We start from the raw sequence: 19,604 nt of genomic DNA, 5'->3' as shown, positions 1-19,604 counted from the left end.
ATTGCAATGAAGCTGTTCAGATGTCATTGTAAGCTGATGGCACATTCTGCAGCGTGTCATGACCCCGAGGGTTCAGCTAGAGTGTAGCTGACACGATCCCAGAAGAAAGCAATCAGTATTCTTATTTCCTCGCCTTAACTGTTTTCTTTCCTTCCGGGAAGTGGGCTGGAATTCTCTGGCCGCTGGGATTCTCTGTTCCCACCGGCAGCGCACCTCCCGCTTGCACATTTCCCTGCGGCGTGGGATGGCTTCAATGGGAAATCCCATTGACACGCAGTAGGGAGTAGGGAATCCCACCGCGGCTGGAGGACCGGAGAATCCTGCCCGGGATTTGACCTGACCTAAATTTCAAAGCATTGGATGCTGCTGGCTTCCAATGAGCTGGGAGCCATAGCAACATGAGAGTAGAGCAAAAGAAAACAACATCTACACTTTACTCCCTGACTAGAGGTGGGGGCGGAGATTCCTCTGGCTCACTTTGCGACAGCCAGGCTGTTCCTTTGTGGTGCAAATCTTACTCTAATTATTTCTACATCTCATGGTGCAAAACCTTTAAAGACTCCCAATTAGCTTAACCACAATGAAGCACAGCACCTCAACCCAAAGTTCCATCTCCAACTTGGAATGTCTTGAAATGCCATCAGCAAAGAGCCTCCAAATCAGCGGCTGAATGTCAAACTCCGGGTGGGTTAATTGAAATTTGATTGTAAGCACTTATTATCTCTGCCGCAACAAGACTTTGCGGGCACTGGGCCAAATATCGCTATGCCCATTACAAATCGGCTGAAAATGAGAAACTTGCCTCCCACGTGGCAGAGCGTGTGCAGGCCATCTCCCGGATGCAGCAACTCAGCATTGATGAAAGCGGCCATTTCGCGAGCTTTTCCCGGGGCCCCACGTATGTGCAATGCGAACGGGATAACAAAGCGGCCGACACCTGCACTGCACATGTGCGACGACGCGCGGAGCGTCAGGACGCTGATGTCATGACGTGCTCGAACTGCGGCAGCGCCCACTTAAAGAAACACTGCCCTGCAAGAGGCAGGCGATGTTTAAACTGCGGGAAGCCTGGACACTATGCAGCCTTGTGCAGGTCTGCACCACCAGTCAGGGGCCAGCGCTCCCAATTCTGACGACGGCACGTTCAGAGTGTGCAACGTCGATTACAGGATTCTGATCCTGGCAGCACAACGGATCCAGAGGAAGAATGCCTCCACCTACTGTGTGGGCATCATTACCAAATGTGAATGTGCCACATCCAACTCATCACAAATTCAGTCCATCCTCGCTGTGGATTCTGCGGACGAATGGCGTGCGGTGATGTAGGTCAACCACTGCCCCATCCAGTTTAAGCTGGACACGGGCTTCTGCCAACCTCCTCTCACAGGCAGATTTCAAACGCATCAAGAAGCCCCCCAAGGTCCTTCCAGCAACCTGCAGGCTCCTGGACTATAACGGAAATGCCATCACGGCACTGGGATCCTGCCATCTACTCGTCTCCAACCGGAGCACCCATGCACGGTTACCTTTTGAAATTGTCAAGCCAGACAGGGCATCCCTACTTGGCGCGCATGCCTGCAAGCAGCTGAACCTCGTGCAGCGGGTTTACACAACAACATCCTCCAATGTGGATCTTCAGGCCGGCATTGACGACATCCTCGCTCAGTATCCGGATGTGTTCGACGGGATGGGCACGCTGCTATATCGATACAAGATTCTGCTACGACCTGATGCCAAGCCAGTGGTCCACGCACCACGTCGGGTCCCGGCTCCACTGAGGCAACGCCTGAAGGCACAGCTCAAGGATCTTCAGCCACAGGGCATCATTCCCAAGGTAACTGAACCGACTGACTGGGTCAGCTCGATGGTATGTGTTAGAAAGCCTTCGGGAGACCTGCGCATCTGCATTGATCCCAAGTGTCTCAATAAGAATATAATGCATGAACACTACCCCATCCCGAAGCGGGAGGAACTCACCAGTGAGATGGCACACGCATGTTTTTTCACCAAGTTAGATGCGTCACATGGATTTTGGCAAATCCAGCTGGATGAGTCCAGCAGAAGGCTCTGCACCTTCAACACACCGTTTGGCAGATACTGCTATAATTGCATGCCGTTTGGCATTGTCTCGGCATCGGAGATCTTCCATCGCATCATGGAGCAGATGATGGAGGGCATTGAAGGGGTTCGTGTGTACGTGGACGACATCATCATATGGTCCACAACCCCTGAAGAGCATGTTTCCCGTCTCCAGCAGGTATTACCGCCGTGTCCATGCCAATGGCCTGAAGCTGAACAGGTCCAAATGTTGCTTTGGCATGTCGACACTCAAGTTCCTAGGTGACCAGATCTCTCAGCAGGGCGTGCGCCCGGACACAGACAAGGTCAAGGCCATCAAAGCCATGAAGGTCCCTGAAGACAAGAAGGCGGTGTTGCGCTTCCTGGGCATGGTCAATTTTCTGGGCAAGTTCATCCCAAACATGGCCTCACACACCACGGCCCTACGAAACCTGGTGAAAAAGTCCACTGCCTTTGAGTGGAAGGCAGCACATCAGGCAGAGTGGTTGGAGCTGAGAGCCAAGCTTACCACTGCACCCGTCTTGGCATTTTTCGACCCAGACATGGAGACAAAGATCTCAACAGATGCGAGCCAGGATGGCATCGGTGTGGTGCTGCTTCAACGCGATGACACTTCATCTTGGGCACCGGTAGCCGACGCATCGAGGGCCATGACGCCCACCGAAACACGGTATGCGCAAATAGAGAAGGAATACCTGGGTCTTCTCACTGGCATTCTCAAGTTTCACGACTATGTCTATGACCTGCCGACATTCACTGTCGAGACGGATCATAGGCCTCTGGTCCACATTATCCACAAGGACCTGAACGACATGACGCCTCGGTTGCAGCGCATCCTCTTCAAATTCAGAAGGTACGACTTTGACTTAGTGTACATGCCTGGCAAGGAGCTCATCATCGCTGATGCATTGTCCCGCTCCATCACCTTGCCTCGTGAACTACTGGAAATCATCCGGCAGATTGAATCACAGGTGCAGCTGTGTGCTAGCACCCTCCCGGCGTCTGAAGAGAAGGTGGTTTGTATCCGGGAGGAGACAGCCAAAGACCCCCTCTTGCCGCGTGTCATGCACCACCTCGCCAATGGCTGGCAGAAAGGGCAGTGCCCTCAATTTTACAATGTAAAGGACGACCTGACGGTGATTGATGCTATCGTCCTCAAGCTGGACCGGATTGTCATTCCACTCAGTCTCCAGAGCCTGGTGCTCCGCCAAATCCATGAGGGACACCTGGGCGTCGAGAAGTGCAGACGCAGAGCCAGGCAGGCTGTCTACTGGCCCGGTATTAGCCAGGACATCTCGAACATGGTCCTCAACTGTGTGACCTGTCAACGCTTCCAGCCGGCGCAGAGCAAGGAGACGCTCCAGCAGCATTAAATCGAGACCTCCCCGTGGTCCAAGGTTGGCATCGACCTCTTTCGTGCGAATGGTCGTGGCTACGTGTTGTTTATTGACTATTTCTCAAATTACCCTGAAGTCGTGAAGCTCTCAGACCTCACATCTCGGACCGTCATCAAGGCCTGTAAGGAGACGATGTCCAGGCATGGTATCCCACTCACTGTCATGAGTGACTGGCCCGTGCTTCAACAGCCACGAGTGGTCTATGTTTGCCAAGTCATACTATTTCAAACATGTCACTTCCAGCCCACACTATCCGCAGTCCAATGGGAAGGTTGAAAAAGGGGTGCACATTGTGAAACAGCTCGTCTACAAGGCTGCGGATTCTGCTTCTGACATCTACCTCACGCTGCTTGCGTACAGGGCGACTCCCCTGTCCACTGGCATGTCGCCGGCTCAACTCCTGATGAACAGGGACCTGCGGACGACACTCCCAGCCATACACTTGCCCAACCTGGATCACCTCCCGCTGCTGCAGAAGGTGCAGCAGCTCCGAAACCAGCAAAAGCAGGGCTATGATGCTCATGCCACCGACTTGCCCGTGTTATCCCCAGCAGACACTGTCAGGATCAAGATACCGGATGGTGGCTGGTCTGCTCCAGCTACCGTTGTTCGATAGGCTGCGCCGCGCTTGTATGTTGTACGTATGGCTGATGGTTCTGTTGTGCGACGAAAGTTGCAAGCCCGCAACCGCTTTCTTCTCCGTTTCCGTCCGTTGTTTTGCCACCTCCTGATACCTCGAACTACGAGGCCACCAGTCAGGCTTCCATCCCGCCTGTCAAGGCACCGTCATCCCCACCACCACCTCTCCGGCAGTCGACAAGGATCAGATGCAAGCCCCAGAGACTGGACTTAAGAACATTTGTTTTGTTTGCTATGTTCTGTTTTCTCAGATTAGACAGCTGTCTTCACATGTAAATACGTTCACATATGCCACTGCTTGTAAATATGTTAATATATGCCACCACATGTAAGTACGTTCCCATATGCCAACAAAACATTTTTTAAAAAGGGGAGATGTCATGATATACAGACATGCAGATAATGATATACAGACAGGCACAGACAGGCAGTGAATGAACACAGAGAACAGGACATGACCACTGAGCAGGCAGGACACTCAGGGGTGGTATCTCACTATAAAAGGCACGAGGCACTCACACTCCGTGTCTTTCCACCGATGAACATCTACAGAGTGAGTCAGGGTGTATGTACAGTATCACACCTCCAGCACGTGGCTAAGAGCTAGTCTGGTTCAGTCAGACAGAGTAACCACACTTAGGTTAGCAGAGAGTCAAACTCAGAGAGAACTGAGCTAACTGTGCTACTGGTCCAATAAATCAGAATGAACTAACTTCAAGGTCTGGAGTATCTTTTGGTTAAAGCTGCATCCAGTTGCAGCTTGTGTTATCCCAGAGTACATAACACATCAGGTAGCTTATTAGTACTGATATAAAAGTTCAGCCAGTGTGGGGTTGACCAGAAAGGAGAGAGGACCCGGTAGGTAATGTTGTTTGCTGAATAAAAAGACTTAAGAAACTTGTCGGACTCCCCTTGCTTCTCCAAAACCGCCTTTTCAGGAAGAGAGTTCCAAAGACTCACGGAACTCTGAGAGAAAACAAATTCACCTGAACTCCATTTAAATGGGCGACCCCTAATTTTTAAACAGTGACCCCTGGTTCTAGATTCTCCCATAATAAGAACCATCCTCTCCACATCCACCCTGTCAAGACTCCTCAGGATCTTAACGGTTTCAATCAAGTCATCTCTTATTCTTCTAAACTCCAGTAGATATAAGTCTAGTCTGTCCAACCTTTCCTTATAAGACAATCCGCCCATTCCAGATATTAGTCTAGTAAACCTTTTCTGAACTATTTCCTACAAATTTACATAAGGTGACCAGTATTCCAGATACATATTCCTCCAAGGAATAGCAGATATTGAGCAGCTTAACCAGAATTCTTAAAAGGTCTACTGGAGACTGCAATACAGGCCCAAAAGTCAGTTTTTTTATTGGTGGGCCTCCCGAGGGTCCTCCTGGGCCCTTATTTAAAATTCTCCGGCCTGCGTCAGGCCCATTCGACCCCATATTGGGGGACAGGTTTTATCCTGCCCTCAAAGAGCCGGTGAGCTGCAGCTTATTACTGCCGATTGTCAGTGATGTGTAATTGAGACCAAGGCCTCAAAGCAGCCTAGGCCGTGCACTGGCGCCCATGGAGCAGGTACAGCAGTTACCTTGCCTACTTTGGGCCTCTTTCTGAGCATGACTTGAGTGTGTTATCCCGTTTCTCCTAAACAATATTTGAATTATTCATAACGTAGTAGGTTGGAATTTTAGTTTCAAGTTTCCGTGTTGTTTTTGGCATAATATTTAGTGTTTATACTTGAATCTTACTCAAAAGCTTGATGTGTGCTTGGGAAAGTTGAAGAAACAATTGAGATTTTTTTTTAATGCGCGATTTACACATACTTCAGTCAGGGTGCTCTGACACAATCCTGGCCAGGATTCAGCGATCCGAGTTCACCCCACCTCCGCTGCCAGCGGGAATCCCGCCCTTGGCACTCAGCCAAACCTCCAGTCACTGCAGCGGGACAGAGAATTCCTCTCTTGCTCTTTTACCTTTGGCAAGATAATGCTGAGTAAATATGAGGATATAAACAAGAGTCAATATAATCACTAAGCAAACCTGTATTTCTGCTGGGTTTTTTTGCCTTTGCGGCAGCGCATTCAATGATCCCTCTGCTTGACTGTACACACAATTTGCTTTTCTGGTTAAGTTTTCCCCAAGCCTGCATGCCGCATTGGAACATCAACATTTCTTTCAGTTTTGCACTTGTGTAACTGTGCTCCCCCTGCTGGTAAATGGGAAAAGATTTCCACATCCCAGTCAACATGACTGCTCAAAGCAAATATGCATCTTCGTAATGCATAGCGGCTGATCTACTCTGAGTGTCCCAGATGTTGCAGTGTGTGAAGAGGTGTGAATATGTTTGTGTGTACAAGTGCACGTACTTTCACATTTTGGAGTGGTGGTCCAGGGGTGGGGGGGAATCATTCATAGATTAAAATGAGAGACATAATTCAGTCACTAAATTTTACTCTTGCTGTGTTGTACAGTAAAGAAAGAACTTGCATTTATATAACTCCTTCCATGACCTTAGGACATCGCAACTAGTCTCACAATATTGCAATGGTATCGGGTTCAGACTGCGTGTCCCTGCCTCTAAGCGAGAGGCCCCAGTTTGAATACCTCCCAGGGCTAGATTGGCAAGGAAGATGTGTTCATAACATGGCTAAACAGATTGACTATCAGCTTGCAAATCCTTCCAACACACCCTAATGGCAGCAGTAGGGGGAGAAGATCCTGGTCAGCCATGTGAGGGGAGGAACTTTCAAGCTTCTACCATCACTAGCCATAGCAGCTGACTACAACATGCATGTAGAAGCCCATGTTACCGTAGCAACTCCCTGGGTGAACTATAACACACCACAAGCACCATAGTTCAGACATGGATAGAAGATAATCTAACTGCTCTACCCCTTTTAATAATTTGCAGGTGAAAACTTTATTGTCTTCTTTATTGCACATTTGATCTTTTTAATTTTCATCAGGCCGCAAACATCCAGGAAATATTAATAGTGAGATTTGGAACCAAGAGCAAAACCTATTTAAACACCTGGGGAGGGTTCCTCCGTTGGTTCAGGCCAAAAACGGGAAACGCGATTGGGCGGAGAATAGGTTCCGACACCACCATCGTGGTGGCTGCAAATTTGATGCCAAATCGCAATCCTCCGTCGCCTCAACAGCGGCTTCAATGCAGTCCAGAAGGCATGTACAGTAAACTCCGTTTGCATATCACTAGCGGGCCTAAACCGGTATAGAACATAGAACATAGAACAGTACAGCACAGAACAGGCCCTTTGGCCCTCGATGTTGTGCCGAGCATTATCCAAAACCAAGATCAAGCTATCCGACAGCGAGTCTCACTCTGACATGCACACATCGGATCTACCAAGCTCTGGGATCTAACCCCTTTGGAGGCCTCGGGCTAGCAATGCTCAGTGCTGGTCCCCACAAATGGGAAACAGATGGAACGCCACTTGGGAGGGTCACCCAGGGGATCGGGGGCCTCTAGGTGGTTGCCCTCTGGGCAGGTTGGCACCCTGGCACTGCTGGTGCCACCCAGGCACATTGGTGCCAGGCTGGCATTTTCCTGGCTGGAGATCGGGCCCCGGTGAGTACCCTGAACGTGTGAGGTGGGATGCGCTGGGTGTAGAGGACCCCTTAGAGGTGAGCTGGGTATGATCTGGGGCCACCACAATTCTCCACCTCCGATGGACCGAGATCCCCACGGCGGGGTTCACTTGTACTTTTAAAAATCGTGAATCTGGCGTCATGGCTGATGAGGGAGGGAGAGAGGAGATAGGACACAGAGAGGCGTGACCCTGGGCTGCCGGGCCGGACATTGGCTGGGGCGGGGTGGGCCCTGTAGGGCCGGGGGAGGAGGGTGTAACTGGGGAACGGGGCCAAATGGCCAGAGTGACCCCCACCATGGGACTGGCAGTGTCCAGTCACGGACTGCCATTGCTGCGGCCTGCAAGGCAGCCATCTTGCTGCACACCCCACTGACCACCCATCTTGGCCCCTGATTATGCAAAGATGGTGAGTACCCCCCGTGCCCAACCAGGTCCACCGTGCCACCCCCCCCCCCCCCCCCCCCACACCCGCACCCAATCCTCTGCCATACACCTCCCTATATGTCCAGGATCCTCAATACATCCATTTGAATGTGGACCGAGCCCACCAGGATGCCCGAACAGCAGGGTTTGCTGCCATCGACGGGTGGCCTGGGTCCAGAATGTGGTCAATGGGATACATGACCCCCTACGAGCACCGGCTGATGACAGGCCATTCTACGCTAACTGAAGGGGGTATCACTCGATGAACGTGCAGCTGATATGTGACCATCAGCTGCGCATCATACACATCTGCGCCCGATACCCGGGCAGTGTGCACGACTCCTTCATCCTGGAATACTCAACGATTCATGACATGTTTGAGATGCCCCCCCAAATGGGAGGTGGCTCCTGGGCGACAGTGGTCACCTATCTGGAGGTCACAGACTGATGCGGAGACCCACTACAATGACACCCACACAGCAACCAGGAACGAGATCGAGCGGAGCTTTGGCCTCCTGAAGATGTGGTTCAGGTGCCTGGACCGCACTGGAGGGGCCCTCCTATATGACACTGAGAGGATTGCCCACATCGTGGTGGCTGTGCCCTCCACAACATCATCGCGCAGCAGAGGGGCGATGTGCTGGAGGAAGCGAAGGAAACGCCAGGCCTCGTCTGACATGGAAAATGCGGGTGAGGGGGAGGATGGGCATGTCATGGAGCCCAGGCAGGTGAGAGATGCCGCAAGACATGTGTGCCAGCGCCAACACACACGGGATGCTCTGATTGCCTCCAGGTTCACCAAGTCGGGGTGGTGGGGAGGAACTGGACAGGGGCATGGACACTGCACCCACCCCCCACCCCCAGCAACCCCCTCGCGTGCAACCCCTTTTGTGTATACGGGGGGGTGGGCCCTGGGTGGCAGTAACACTGGATCTGGTCCATGGGATGGAAGATGATGACAACCCGCTCTACGATGAGCTCTGCTGCTCCACATCATTTGACAACGTCTGACTCCTGCCCACAGTAGCACTTTCCACCGTCCACCTGGGTGAGCCCTGCGTGTGAGCTGGCCATTCCATCACACAGTCCCATTGAATCTCTGGGGTGGCGGTGGTGGGGACGGGGTAGGGTGGGGAGCCCAGGCTGCCCACAACGTCTGCCAATTCGCCCCCTCTCTGGCCAGCCCACCCCTCACACCCATCAGTTAGAGAACCGAGGCAGGTTGTAACAGTGTGAGCAGGTGTTTGATGTGGCAACATGTATACAGATTTGTGCCCCAGCCATTATAGCTAAACTGCACCCTGCACCCATGCCAACTTAACTTGTGTCTAACTTTCGGCGTTACGGGCCCTAACACTATGCCTTGATAATTCCCCAGATAGTACAGCAGTAGTGAAGGCAGCCTGCTGTGGTTCCCGCCCTGTGACCTGGGTCCCAATTGGCGGCCGTCTTCTGGGGGACCTGGATGGGCCCGGCTGCTTCTTGGGCATCACAGGTGGAGTGGTGCCACTCTGTTCTGCCCGCTGCCCACCAGATGCACCAGGGACAGGAGGGGGGGGGTCTGAGATTCTGCAGTATTCTGTCACCTCCCCTGCGGGAGTCACTGGCACGGACCCCATCAATTCCTCCTCCCTCGGGGTGCCCGATTGCCCACGGGCTATTCCATGGAACGGGTGCGAGTGGAGCTATCCCCTGAGACTCCCCTGACACCTGGCGCTGCCAGTCCTGGAGGCCCGATCTCGTCTCAAAAGGGTCTGCATGCTGGCAGCCATGGAGCACAGGGAGTGGATCATCATCGTCTGGGACTGTGCCACATCACCCATTGACTGTGCCACCACCTTCGGCGTCTGTGTCACATCAGCCAGTGATTACGCCATCTCCCTCTGCGAATGGGCCACCTCTCTCTGTGTCTGCGCCACGCCGGCCAGCGCATGGGCAATCCCACCGACGTTCCCAGCCATGGCCCCCTGTGACTGGGCCTCACTCAGGAACGCCGCTGCGATTTTCAGGTGGCTCTGGCGCATGGTCGCACATGAGGCGGCAACCCTGCGCTAGCACAGAATCCACAGGCCTTGGACATGCTGATCCGTAGCCAAATCTGTTGCCCCCAATGCCTCCACAGCGGACGCCGCACGTGTGGTGTTGGTCTCGGTGGTCTGCACATGGTTGGATTCCTCCAACTGCGCCTGCAGGAGCTGGATGCTCGCCAACAACCCCTCTTGTAGTTCCTGGCTCTGTGACTGCACGTACACTATGAGTGGCACTGTCCATTCCAGAAGCCCGAAACTCGTCTGGACGGCAGTTAGGCCCTGGGATCAGCCTGCACGCCGACCATCCGCCCCCTTGGGTGTTCCTACCTCCACCTGCTGTACCGGATCAGCTGGGTGGTGCGCACCAGATAGAGTCCCAGGAGTCTTTCCACTAAAGTGCCCAACCGACGTGAGTGTCTCTGGGATGGTGGAGGGTGTTGGAGACAGCTGGGACGGGAAGTCAGTGTCATCCTCAGACTCAAACTTTGGGGTGTCCTGCGCCTCAGGTCAAGGGCCGGCATCCGAGCAGCTCTCAGCATCGATGCTCGGCTCACGGGAGGCCTCGGCCTTGGGACTGGCTGTGAGTGGGGGACACCAGATGGGCCCGCCCCATCTCCAGCAGGTCCTGCAAGACACAAGAGAAGACGCATGATTAGACCGCGAGGCGGGGGGGGGGGGGGGGGGGGGTGGCCTGCGGGGGGAGTGAGAGTGGTGGAGGGGTGAGGGTGCTGTGGGGGTGATGGTGGTTGGGGGGGAGGGGGGTGGTTTGGCACACGAGTAATGGGCAACTGCAACTCAGCGGGGTTTCACTTCCTTGCCCGCAGCCAAACTCCACCCCGGCCATCTCCCTTTCCTCTGGGCCGCCAACCATGTCCAGGGCCATCTGCTCTGCCAAGGTGAGGGGCCACAAGTCAGGCGGTCCCCCTCCAATCTTCTCCTTCTCCCGGTGGTTGTGGGCGGCCGTCTCCTGGGGGGTGGGCAAACAGGAAATTACAGTGTTAAACAATCTGATGCATACAGTCCAGGGGATGGGTAGCTGGTGACCTCAGTGACCAGGGCACCCGGCCATGTTGGCCAGTATGGGTGGTGGCATGTGGTGCAGGGTGGGGGTTCGGCTACCCTCCTGGTTGGGGGCGGGTATGTTTACGGTGTATTGGGGGCGTGGTTAGATCCAGGAGCACAGTGCTGCCTACTCACCCTGGCCAACCTGAGGAGGTTATGCAATTGTTTCCGGCACTGCTGGCCGGTCTGAACGGCGTTGCCCACGGCACTCACCACCTCTGCCACCTGCGCCAGGCACGGTGAATGGCAGCGGCTGGCAGCCTCCTTCCCGGGCCGGGTTACAGGGTCATCCGCCTCTCCTCCACCGCATCCAGGAGGGTCTCCGGCACACCATTCGCGATGCATCGGGCCGCGCGCCTTGCTGCCATCTTGTTGGCTGGGGTGGTGTGTGTGGGGAGTGAAGTGTGTTTCTGCGACTGCAGTTTGTCAGCCTCCTGAGTGTCAATCGCCCAACCGGTGAATCCCGCACGAATTGATTGTGTCGCACGTGGCGCCGGTGCTAGCCCCTCAACAGTCGCTGAATCGGTTCAGGTGCGCCGTCAGGTTTGCTGTCGTGGAACTCCACAAATTCTACACCAGCGTAAACACTTAGTCTCAGGAAAGGAGAATCACGCCCAGGGTGTTTCTTTTAGGAGAAAAACACATGAAAGCAGCTTGTATTTTTGAACCTAGATGAGTGAATTTGATAAGAGATGAGTGAGACTTGGAAGGCAGGATTTTCACTTGCTCAGTATATTCCAGTTCTAATGAAAGGTCATTGGCCTCAAACACGTATTGTTTTTCTCCCTGCAGGTACAGCTTAGCCTGCTGAGTGTTTTCTGTCTTATTCAGACTTCCAGCTTCCACTGCATATTGCTTTTGTTTCAGCATGTCCGGCTCTGAGCTGCTTTGGCGATATTCCTTAGGCTGCACCTTCCAAACTGCATGTATGCTACCACCTAGAAAGACAAGAGCAGACGTCACATGGCACCACCACAGCTGGGAGTTCCCCTCCGAGTCACTTACCATCCTGACTTGGAAATATATCATCGTTCCCTCACTGTCGCTGGGTCAAAATCCAGGAACCCCTTCCTCCTAACTGCACAGAGGTTGTACCTACACCACATGGACTGCAGCGGTTCAAGAAGGCAGCTCACCACCACCTTCTCAAGGGCAATTAGGGATGGGGAATAAATATTGGCCTAGCCAGGGATAACCACATCCCTTGAATGAAATTTTAAAAATTCCTGCTTCCTTTCCCATCCACCCGATCCCTCACTCCCGTAATGGTTCACACTGTGTGATGATATGCATGTACACATCAATGTATACAGTTGTCTATCAGTGCACATAGTTATTGGTATAGTCTCCGACCAGCAGATGGCGTTAGAGATCTATCGAGACACCGGTCAGTTGGTAGTAAGTCGTACAAGAGGATAGTCGCACTTAGAGTAGTTCAAGGAGAATTCACTAAATTCATTTAGGAGAAAAACGCCGTACTCTCCATTCTAGCCCCCTAAAATCCGGAGAATAACTGGGCCAGGAGACCCATTGACGCCGGCGTACACCACTTCGGTGTTTACGCCGGCGTCAACACTTGGCCGGGAAATGGTAGAATCCCATCCATGGACTCACCTGGAACTACCCTTATGTGTGACTGGCCTGGTGTACGCCTTACAACCATCTGACGATAGCCAGATATCACATGACCTATGTTTGATGCCACCTGCTGGTTGGAGGTCGCATTGCTAAGTGTATACAATATTATTCACAGGCCTATCACCACACCCATGTTATGGGAATAACAATTTTTGAAGAAACAATTCTGATTCGTTGGTGCTTGCTGGATGTATCCACAATATGGTAGATGGTAAATAATAATCTGAGAATGCAAGGCATTCCCATAATGCCAAGGAGTGGCACACTGGAATTATTGCCTTTTGCTTCTTACGTGAGAAACTCTGAAGGATTGAAAGTACATAAAAGGTACCACAGATCACGTCATGCAACGTTTCTTTTCCTAGGTACTGAACTTCAGCAACGAGTAGTGTTCCACCCTTCAGTGACCATTAAAGAAGGCTACCTGCACAAACGGAAAGCAGAGGGTGTCAATCTTGTCACTCGTTTCACCTTCAAAAAGCGCTATTTCTGGTTGAGCAGTGAGACATTGTCATACGCCAAGACTCCGGATTGGCAGGTAAGAGAAATTAGTTTCAGTAATAACACGGAAATCTGAGTCTTAGATTTGGAGATTAATATACCTACTGCTGTCTTCCTCCGAAAGATAGCATATAGCCCTGTACATCGATGCAAACTGGATTTCTTTTGGAATTGAGATTCTTGACTACCTTTTTGGTTTTGAAACGGGCTGGTTATTTCAATCTAAATTGGTTTAAATTAGACCAAATTGCTATATTCCCCAAATTAAATCAGTTCAATTTAGACGCGCTCTCTGATCCCAGCCAGAGAACCCTCCCGCTGTCGTAGTAGATTTATCAAAACCCCTTTTTTGTTGATCCAAAATCTCAGAGGTGATTACCCACCAGTCATCTTTATTATCATTTTATATGGTAATTCATATCATAGAATCATAGAAGTTTACAGCATGGAAACAGGCCCTTCGGCCCAATCAGTCCATGCCGCCCAGTTTTTACCATTAAGCGAGTCCCAGTTGCCTGCACTTGGCCCATAACCCTCTATACCCATCTTACCCATGTAACTATCTAAATGCTTTTTAAAAGACACAATTGTAGCCGCCTCTACTACTACCTCTGGCAGCACATTCCAGACACTCACTACCCTCTGAGTGAAGAAATTGTCCCTCTGGGCCCTTCTGAATCTCTCCCCTCTCACCTTAAACCTATGCCCTCTAGTTTTAGACTCCCCTACCTTTGGGAAAAGATGTTGACTATCTACCTTATCTATGCCCCTCATTATTTTATAGACCTCTATAAGATCACCCCTAAGCTTCCTACGTTCCAGGGAAAAAAGTCCCAATCTATCCAGCCTCTCCTTATAACTCAAACCATCAAGTCCCGGTAACATCCTAGTAAATCTTTTCTGCACTCTTTCTAGTTTAATAATATCCTTTCTATAATAGGGTGACCAGAACTGCACACAGTATTCCAAGTGTGGCCGTACCAATGCCTTGTACAACTTCAACAAGACGTCCCAACTCCTGTATTCAATGTTCTGACCAATGAAACCAAGCATGCCGAATTCCTTCTTCACCACCCTGTCCACCTGCGACTCCACCTTCAAGGAGCTATGAACCTGTACTCCTAGATCTCTTTGTTCTATAACTCTCCCCAACGCCATACCATTAACTGAGTAGGTCCTGGCCTGATTCGATCTGCCAAAATGCATCACCTCACATTTATCTAAATTAAACTCCATCTGCCATTCGTCGGCCCACTGGCCTAATTGATCAAGATCCCGTTGCGATCCTAGATAACCTTCTTCACTATCCACTGTGCCACCAATCTTGGTGTCATCTGCAAACTTACTAACCATGCCTCCTAAATTCTCATCCAAATCATTAATATAAATCACAAATAACAGTGGACCCAGCACCGATCCCTGAGGCACACCACTGGTCACAGGCCTCCAGTTTGAAAAACAACCCTCTACAACCACCCTCTGTCTTCTGTCGTCCAGCCAATTTTGAATCCAATTGGCAACCTCACCCTGGATCCCGTGAGCTTTAACCTTCTGCAACAACCTACCATGCGGTACCTTGTCAAAGGCTTTGCTAAAGTCCATGTAGACAACGTCTACTGCACTGCCCTCATCTACCTTCTTGGTCACCCCCTCAAAAAACTCAATCAAATTTGTGAGACATGATTTTCCACGCACAAAGCCATGCTGACTGCCCCGAATCAGTCCTTGCCTCACTAAATGCTTGTAGATCCTGTCTCCCAGAATATCTTCTAGCAACTTACCTACTACAGACGTTAGGCTCACCGGTATGTAGTTCCCAGGCTTTTCCCTGCTGCCCTTCTTAAACAAGGGCACAACATTCGCTACTCTCCAATCTTCAGGCACCTCCCCTGTGGCTGCCGATGATTCAAATATCTCTGTTAGGGGACCCGCAATTTCCTCCCTAGCCTCCCACAACATCCTGGGATACATTTCATCAGGTCCCGGGGCTTTGTCTACCTTGATGCGCTTTAAGACTTCCAGCACCTCCTCCTCTGTAATATGCACACTTCTCAAGACATCACTATTTATTTCCCTAAGTTTCCTAACATCCATGCCTTTCTCCACCGTGAATACCGATGAGAAATATTCATTCAGGATCTCACCCAACTCTTGTGGCTCTGCACATAGATGTCCTTGTTGATCCTTAATAGGCCCTACTCTGTCCCTAGTTACTCTTTTTCCCTTTATGTGTCTGTAGAAGCTCTTTGGATTCTCCTTTGCATTATTTGCCAAAGCAATTTCATGCCCCCTTTTTGCCCTCCTGATTTCCCTCTTAACTCTATTTCGACAATCTCTATACTCTTTAAGGGATCCACTTGATCCCAGTTGTTTATGCACGTCATATGCCTCCTTCTTCTTTTTGACCAGAGTCTCAATATCTCGAGTCATCCAGGGTTCCCTACTTCTACCAGCCTTGCCCTTCACTCTAAAGGGAATGTGTTTACCCTGAACCCTGGTTAACACATTTTTAAAAGCCTCCCATTTACCAGCCGTCCCTTTGCCTGCCAACAGTCTCCCCCAATCTACCTCTGAAAGTTCCTGTCTGATACCAGCAAAATTGGCCTTGCCCCAATTAAGAATTTTAACTCTTGGGCCAGACCTATCATTCTCCATAGCTATCTTAAAACTAATGGAGTTATGGTCACTTGTCCCAAAGTGATCCCTCACTAACACTTCTGTCACTTGCCCTTCCTTATTTCCCAAGACGAGGTCAAGTTTTGCCCCCTCTCTAGTCGGTCCATCCACATACTGAATGAGAAATTCCTCCTGAATACACTCAACAAATTTCCCTCCATCCAAGCCCCTAATAGTATGGCTGTCCCAGTCAATGTTGGGAAAGTTAAAGTCCCTTACTATTACCACCCTATTTTTCTTGCAGCTATCTGTAATCTCCTGACATATTTGCTCCTCAATTTCCCGCTGACTATTTGGGGGCCTGTAGTACAGTCCTATCAAGGTGATCTCTCCCTTCTTATTTTTCAGTTCCACCCATATAGACTCAGTGGGCGAACCCTCGGATATATCCCCTCTAAGTACTGCCGTGATGTTCTCCCTAATCAAAAACGCCACTCCCCCTCCTCTCTTACCTCCTGTTCTATCCTTTCTATAGCATCTGTACCCCGGAACATTGAGCTGCCAGTCCTGCCCCTCCCTTAGCCATGTTTCAGTCATAGCTATAATATCCTAGTCCCATGTGCCCATCCATGCCCTGAGTTCATCCGCTTTGCCCATCAGGCCCCTTGCATTGAAATAAATGCAGTTTAATGTAGACTTTCCTTGCTCTCTGCCCTGCTTTCTCTGGTCATACTTTACACACTCTCCCTTCCTGCCTTTTGTTTCCGTCCCCACTGACTTCCTACATCGGTTCCCATCCCCCTGCCACATTAGTTTAAACCCTCCCCAACTGCACTAGCAAACACACCCCCGAGAACATTGGTTCCGGTCCCACTCAGATGCAGACCGTCCGATTTGTACAGGTCCCACCTCCCCCAGAACCGGTCCCAATGTCCCAGGAATTTGAAACCCTCCCTCTTGCACCATCTCTCAAGCCACATATTCATCCTAGCTATCCTGTCATTCCTACTCTGACTATCATGTGGCACTGGTAGCAATCCTGAGATTACTACCTTTGAGGTCCTACTGTTTAGTTTAACTCCTAACTCCCTAAATTCAGCTTGTAGGACCTCATCCCATTTTTTACATATATCGTTGGTGCCTATATGCACCATATCTTAATGTTTAGGCTCATCGACTGAATTAAAAGAAAACATTTCCTGGAGTTTGTGGGGAGAATCTGTTAACTATACATGAAGGATTCAAGGCCAAAGTGATAAATAACCCCTTGCGTTATTCTCATGACGAGGGGCAGAAACGATTGAAAGAAAGATGATTTTCCAACATAGCCATTTGACATAAAGAGAGAAAGTGTTCATTCCCTCAAAAAATGTGACAAGCTGAATCTGATTTCTGGTACAGTATGAAGTCTTACAACACCAGGTTAAAGTCCAACAGGTTTGTTTCAAACACTAGCTTTCGGAGCACTGCTCCTTCCTCAGGTGAATGGAGCAGTGCTCTGAAAGCTAGTGTTTGAAACAAACCTGTTGGACTTTAACCTGGTGTTGTAAGACTTCTTTCTGTGCTCACCCCAGTCCAACGCCGGCATTTCCACATCATGATTTCTGGTACAGAGAGGAGAGCAGGGGCGTGCGGCGTGGGAACACTGATGTGGGTCATTGTGGAACACTGGTCACTAGTTTCCATCTGTAGTGCGTTACCCAGCGGACCTGTGCAATTCAAACTGAGTGAATGCATCATAGTTTATTGCTGCTTAATTGTCAGCAAAGACTCCACTGAAAGGGGGGACACAAGTTTCATAAGCGCACTTCCATTGAGAACAGTGAAAGGAAGGAGCATAAAATCAAATGGATCTTTTTTGTCAAGATTAAGGCATAAGAACGACTATTGCAACAGTTAATAACTTAAGGTTGTAACTTCATTGCAGTGTTAATGTAAACCTACTTGTGACAACAATAAAGATTATTATTATTAGGAGGACATTTCCTCTCACTCACAAAGGCAGTGAGGTTGAATTCCTCCCAAGCACATTATATATTCATGACCATAACATAATTCTTCAGTCTTTATAAATATTGATTGGGTGCCCTGTGCAAACGAAGAAATGAGAGGTGGTGGAATTTTCCCCCCAAATTGCAACGTGTCATTTTCGGTGAGAAAACCAGTGCGATCCCCGATGGGGCAATCCGGATCGCAATTTTTAGGCACTTTGAAAGATTTTTCCCCCCCACTTGAAAAACAGCATGCATGAGGCATGGGGCATCTGATTCGCCAGTCCCGGGGGTTATCTGAGCACTTCAATCAAGGGGGCGCCGCATTTAAGCGGCTCCACAGCATTTGATTCAAACCAGGAGGATGGCAGCAAGGAAACCAGCTACTCGATTTCTGGAGGGGGCCCTTACCCACATGCTGGGTGCCATGGATGAGAGGCTGACAAGAGTATAGCCTCGGGCTGCTGAGAGACCCTCCAGCACAGTAACGAATCCCGCAAGGGAGATGGAGGACGGACTGGTCAGTGCGAACCGTCAGACCAAGTGGATGCAGTGTCGGAAGAAGTTGAATGACCTACTATCATCAGCAAAGGTAAGTGCTCCCTGTCTCCTCTTTGGACTCCACCCTTCCATCACCCCTGAATTGTCACCTGGAACCCACAAGCCGCCACCTCGCAGGTTCCTAGCACTTGACTTCCAGCATCATCCTCATCCATTCTGAGCTCTCGCCAGCACAAGTAACTTTCTTACCCTCTCATGAGAGCTAGCGGCCATTATGGGATTTGTGCCCGCGGCAAACAGGCCCGAAAGATTGCAGCCCTTGACTCCATTCCAGGAGGGGGTTGTGGTGCTCTCAGGGAGGACCAGGAGATGCCCTGCACTGAGAGGAAGGTTGCTCCAGCAAGGTGCCATGCCTCTGGACACGTTCGTCCCGCAGCTGCTTGAAATGCAAAGCAGAATCGGGAATACCAGGAGGGGTTGTCAGCAACATTCCTGTAACTGCAAGGCCGAAATGTAGGAATCCCAAAGCCTCCTGTTGCTGGAGATGTTGCTAGCAATTAGTGGCATTCAGGCCAACCCTACAAGGGTGGTGGCCACAGTAGAAAGCTTGGGGCAAGACGTCAAATTCATGACTGCTGAACTCTGAGGCCTGGGTTAATCCCTGAGGACCATGGTTGAGGGATTCAACACCATGGTCCCAACATGGCGTGCCTCCAAGATGGCATTGCCAGATGACCTTAAGGCTTCTGGAGCTCACTCCATCCCATGGAGTAACCTGGGTCCACAAGCACCTGGATGGAGGAGGAACCACTGGAATACCTCCCTGGGTCTTCCACCCAGAAGAGCCTGGGAGTGATCAGCCCTTCTGAATCCCTATTCCTGATCCTGGTGCACCTCGTGACACCACTGAACAGGGTGATATAGCAACATCTGGCTGAGAGTAGGCCGGAGCCCCCCAGGCCCTGGCCTTCCAGAAGACACCCACCAAGGAAACCTCAGGTAACAGAGTGTGGACGGCAGTAGGCAGACATCACTTCTGACGTGCATCCCGGGATTACACCTAGGCATTGTGGGAGGGTTCGCAAGGCTAAAGAATTGTAAGGGCACAGAG

General features: G+C 50.8%; 1 protein-coding gene across 2 annotated transcripts in view; it reads left to right on the top strand.

Moving 5' to 3' along the window:
• rasal1a (RAS protein activator like 1a (GAP1 like)) overlaps window positions 1–19,604 on the top strand; it is a 386,120-nt gene that overhangs the window by 321,960 nt on the left and 44,556 nt on the right. For both annotated transcript variants that reach the window (XM_072492394.1, XM_072492310.1), the window contains exon 17: window positions 13,250–13,422. In XM_072492394.1, coding sequence (XP_072348495.1) covers window positions 13,250–13,422 — 173 coding nt within the window. The remainder of the gene's footprint in view (window positions 1–13,249; window positions 13,423–19,604) is intronic.

The sequence above is a fragment of the Scyliorhinus torazame genome, chromosome 1 (assembly GCF_047496885.1).
Source record: "Scyliorhinus torazame isolate Kashiwa2021f chromosome 1, sScyTor2.1, whole genome shotgun sequence".
Taxonomy (NCBI): domain Eukaryota; kingdom Metazoa; phylum Chordata; class Chondrichthyes; order Carcharhiniformes; family Scyliorhinidae; genus Scyliorhinus; species Scyliorhinus torazame.
Note: the sequence above shows the minus strand (reverse complement) of the source record. Positions and strands in the feature narration are given on the sequence as shown.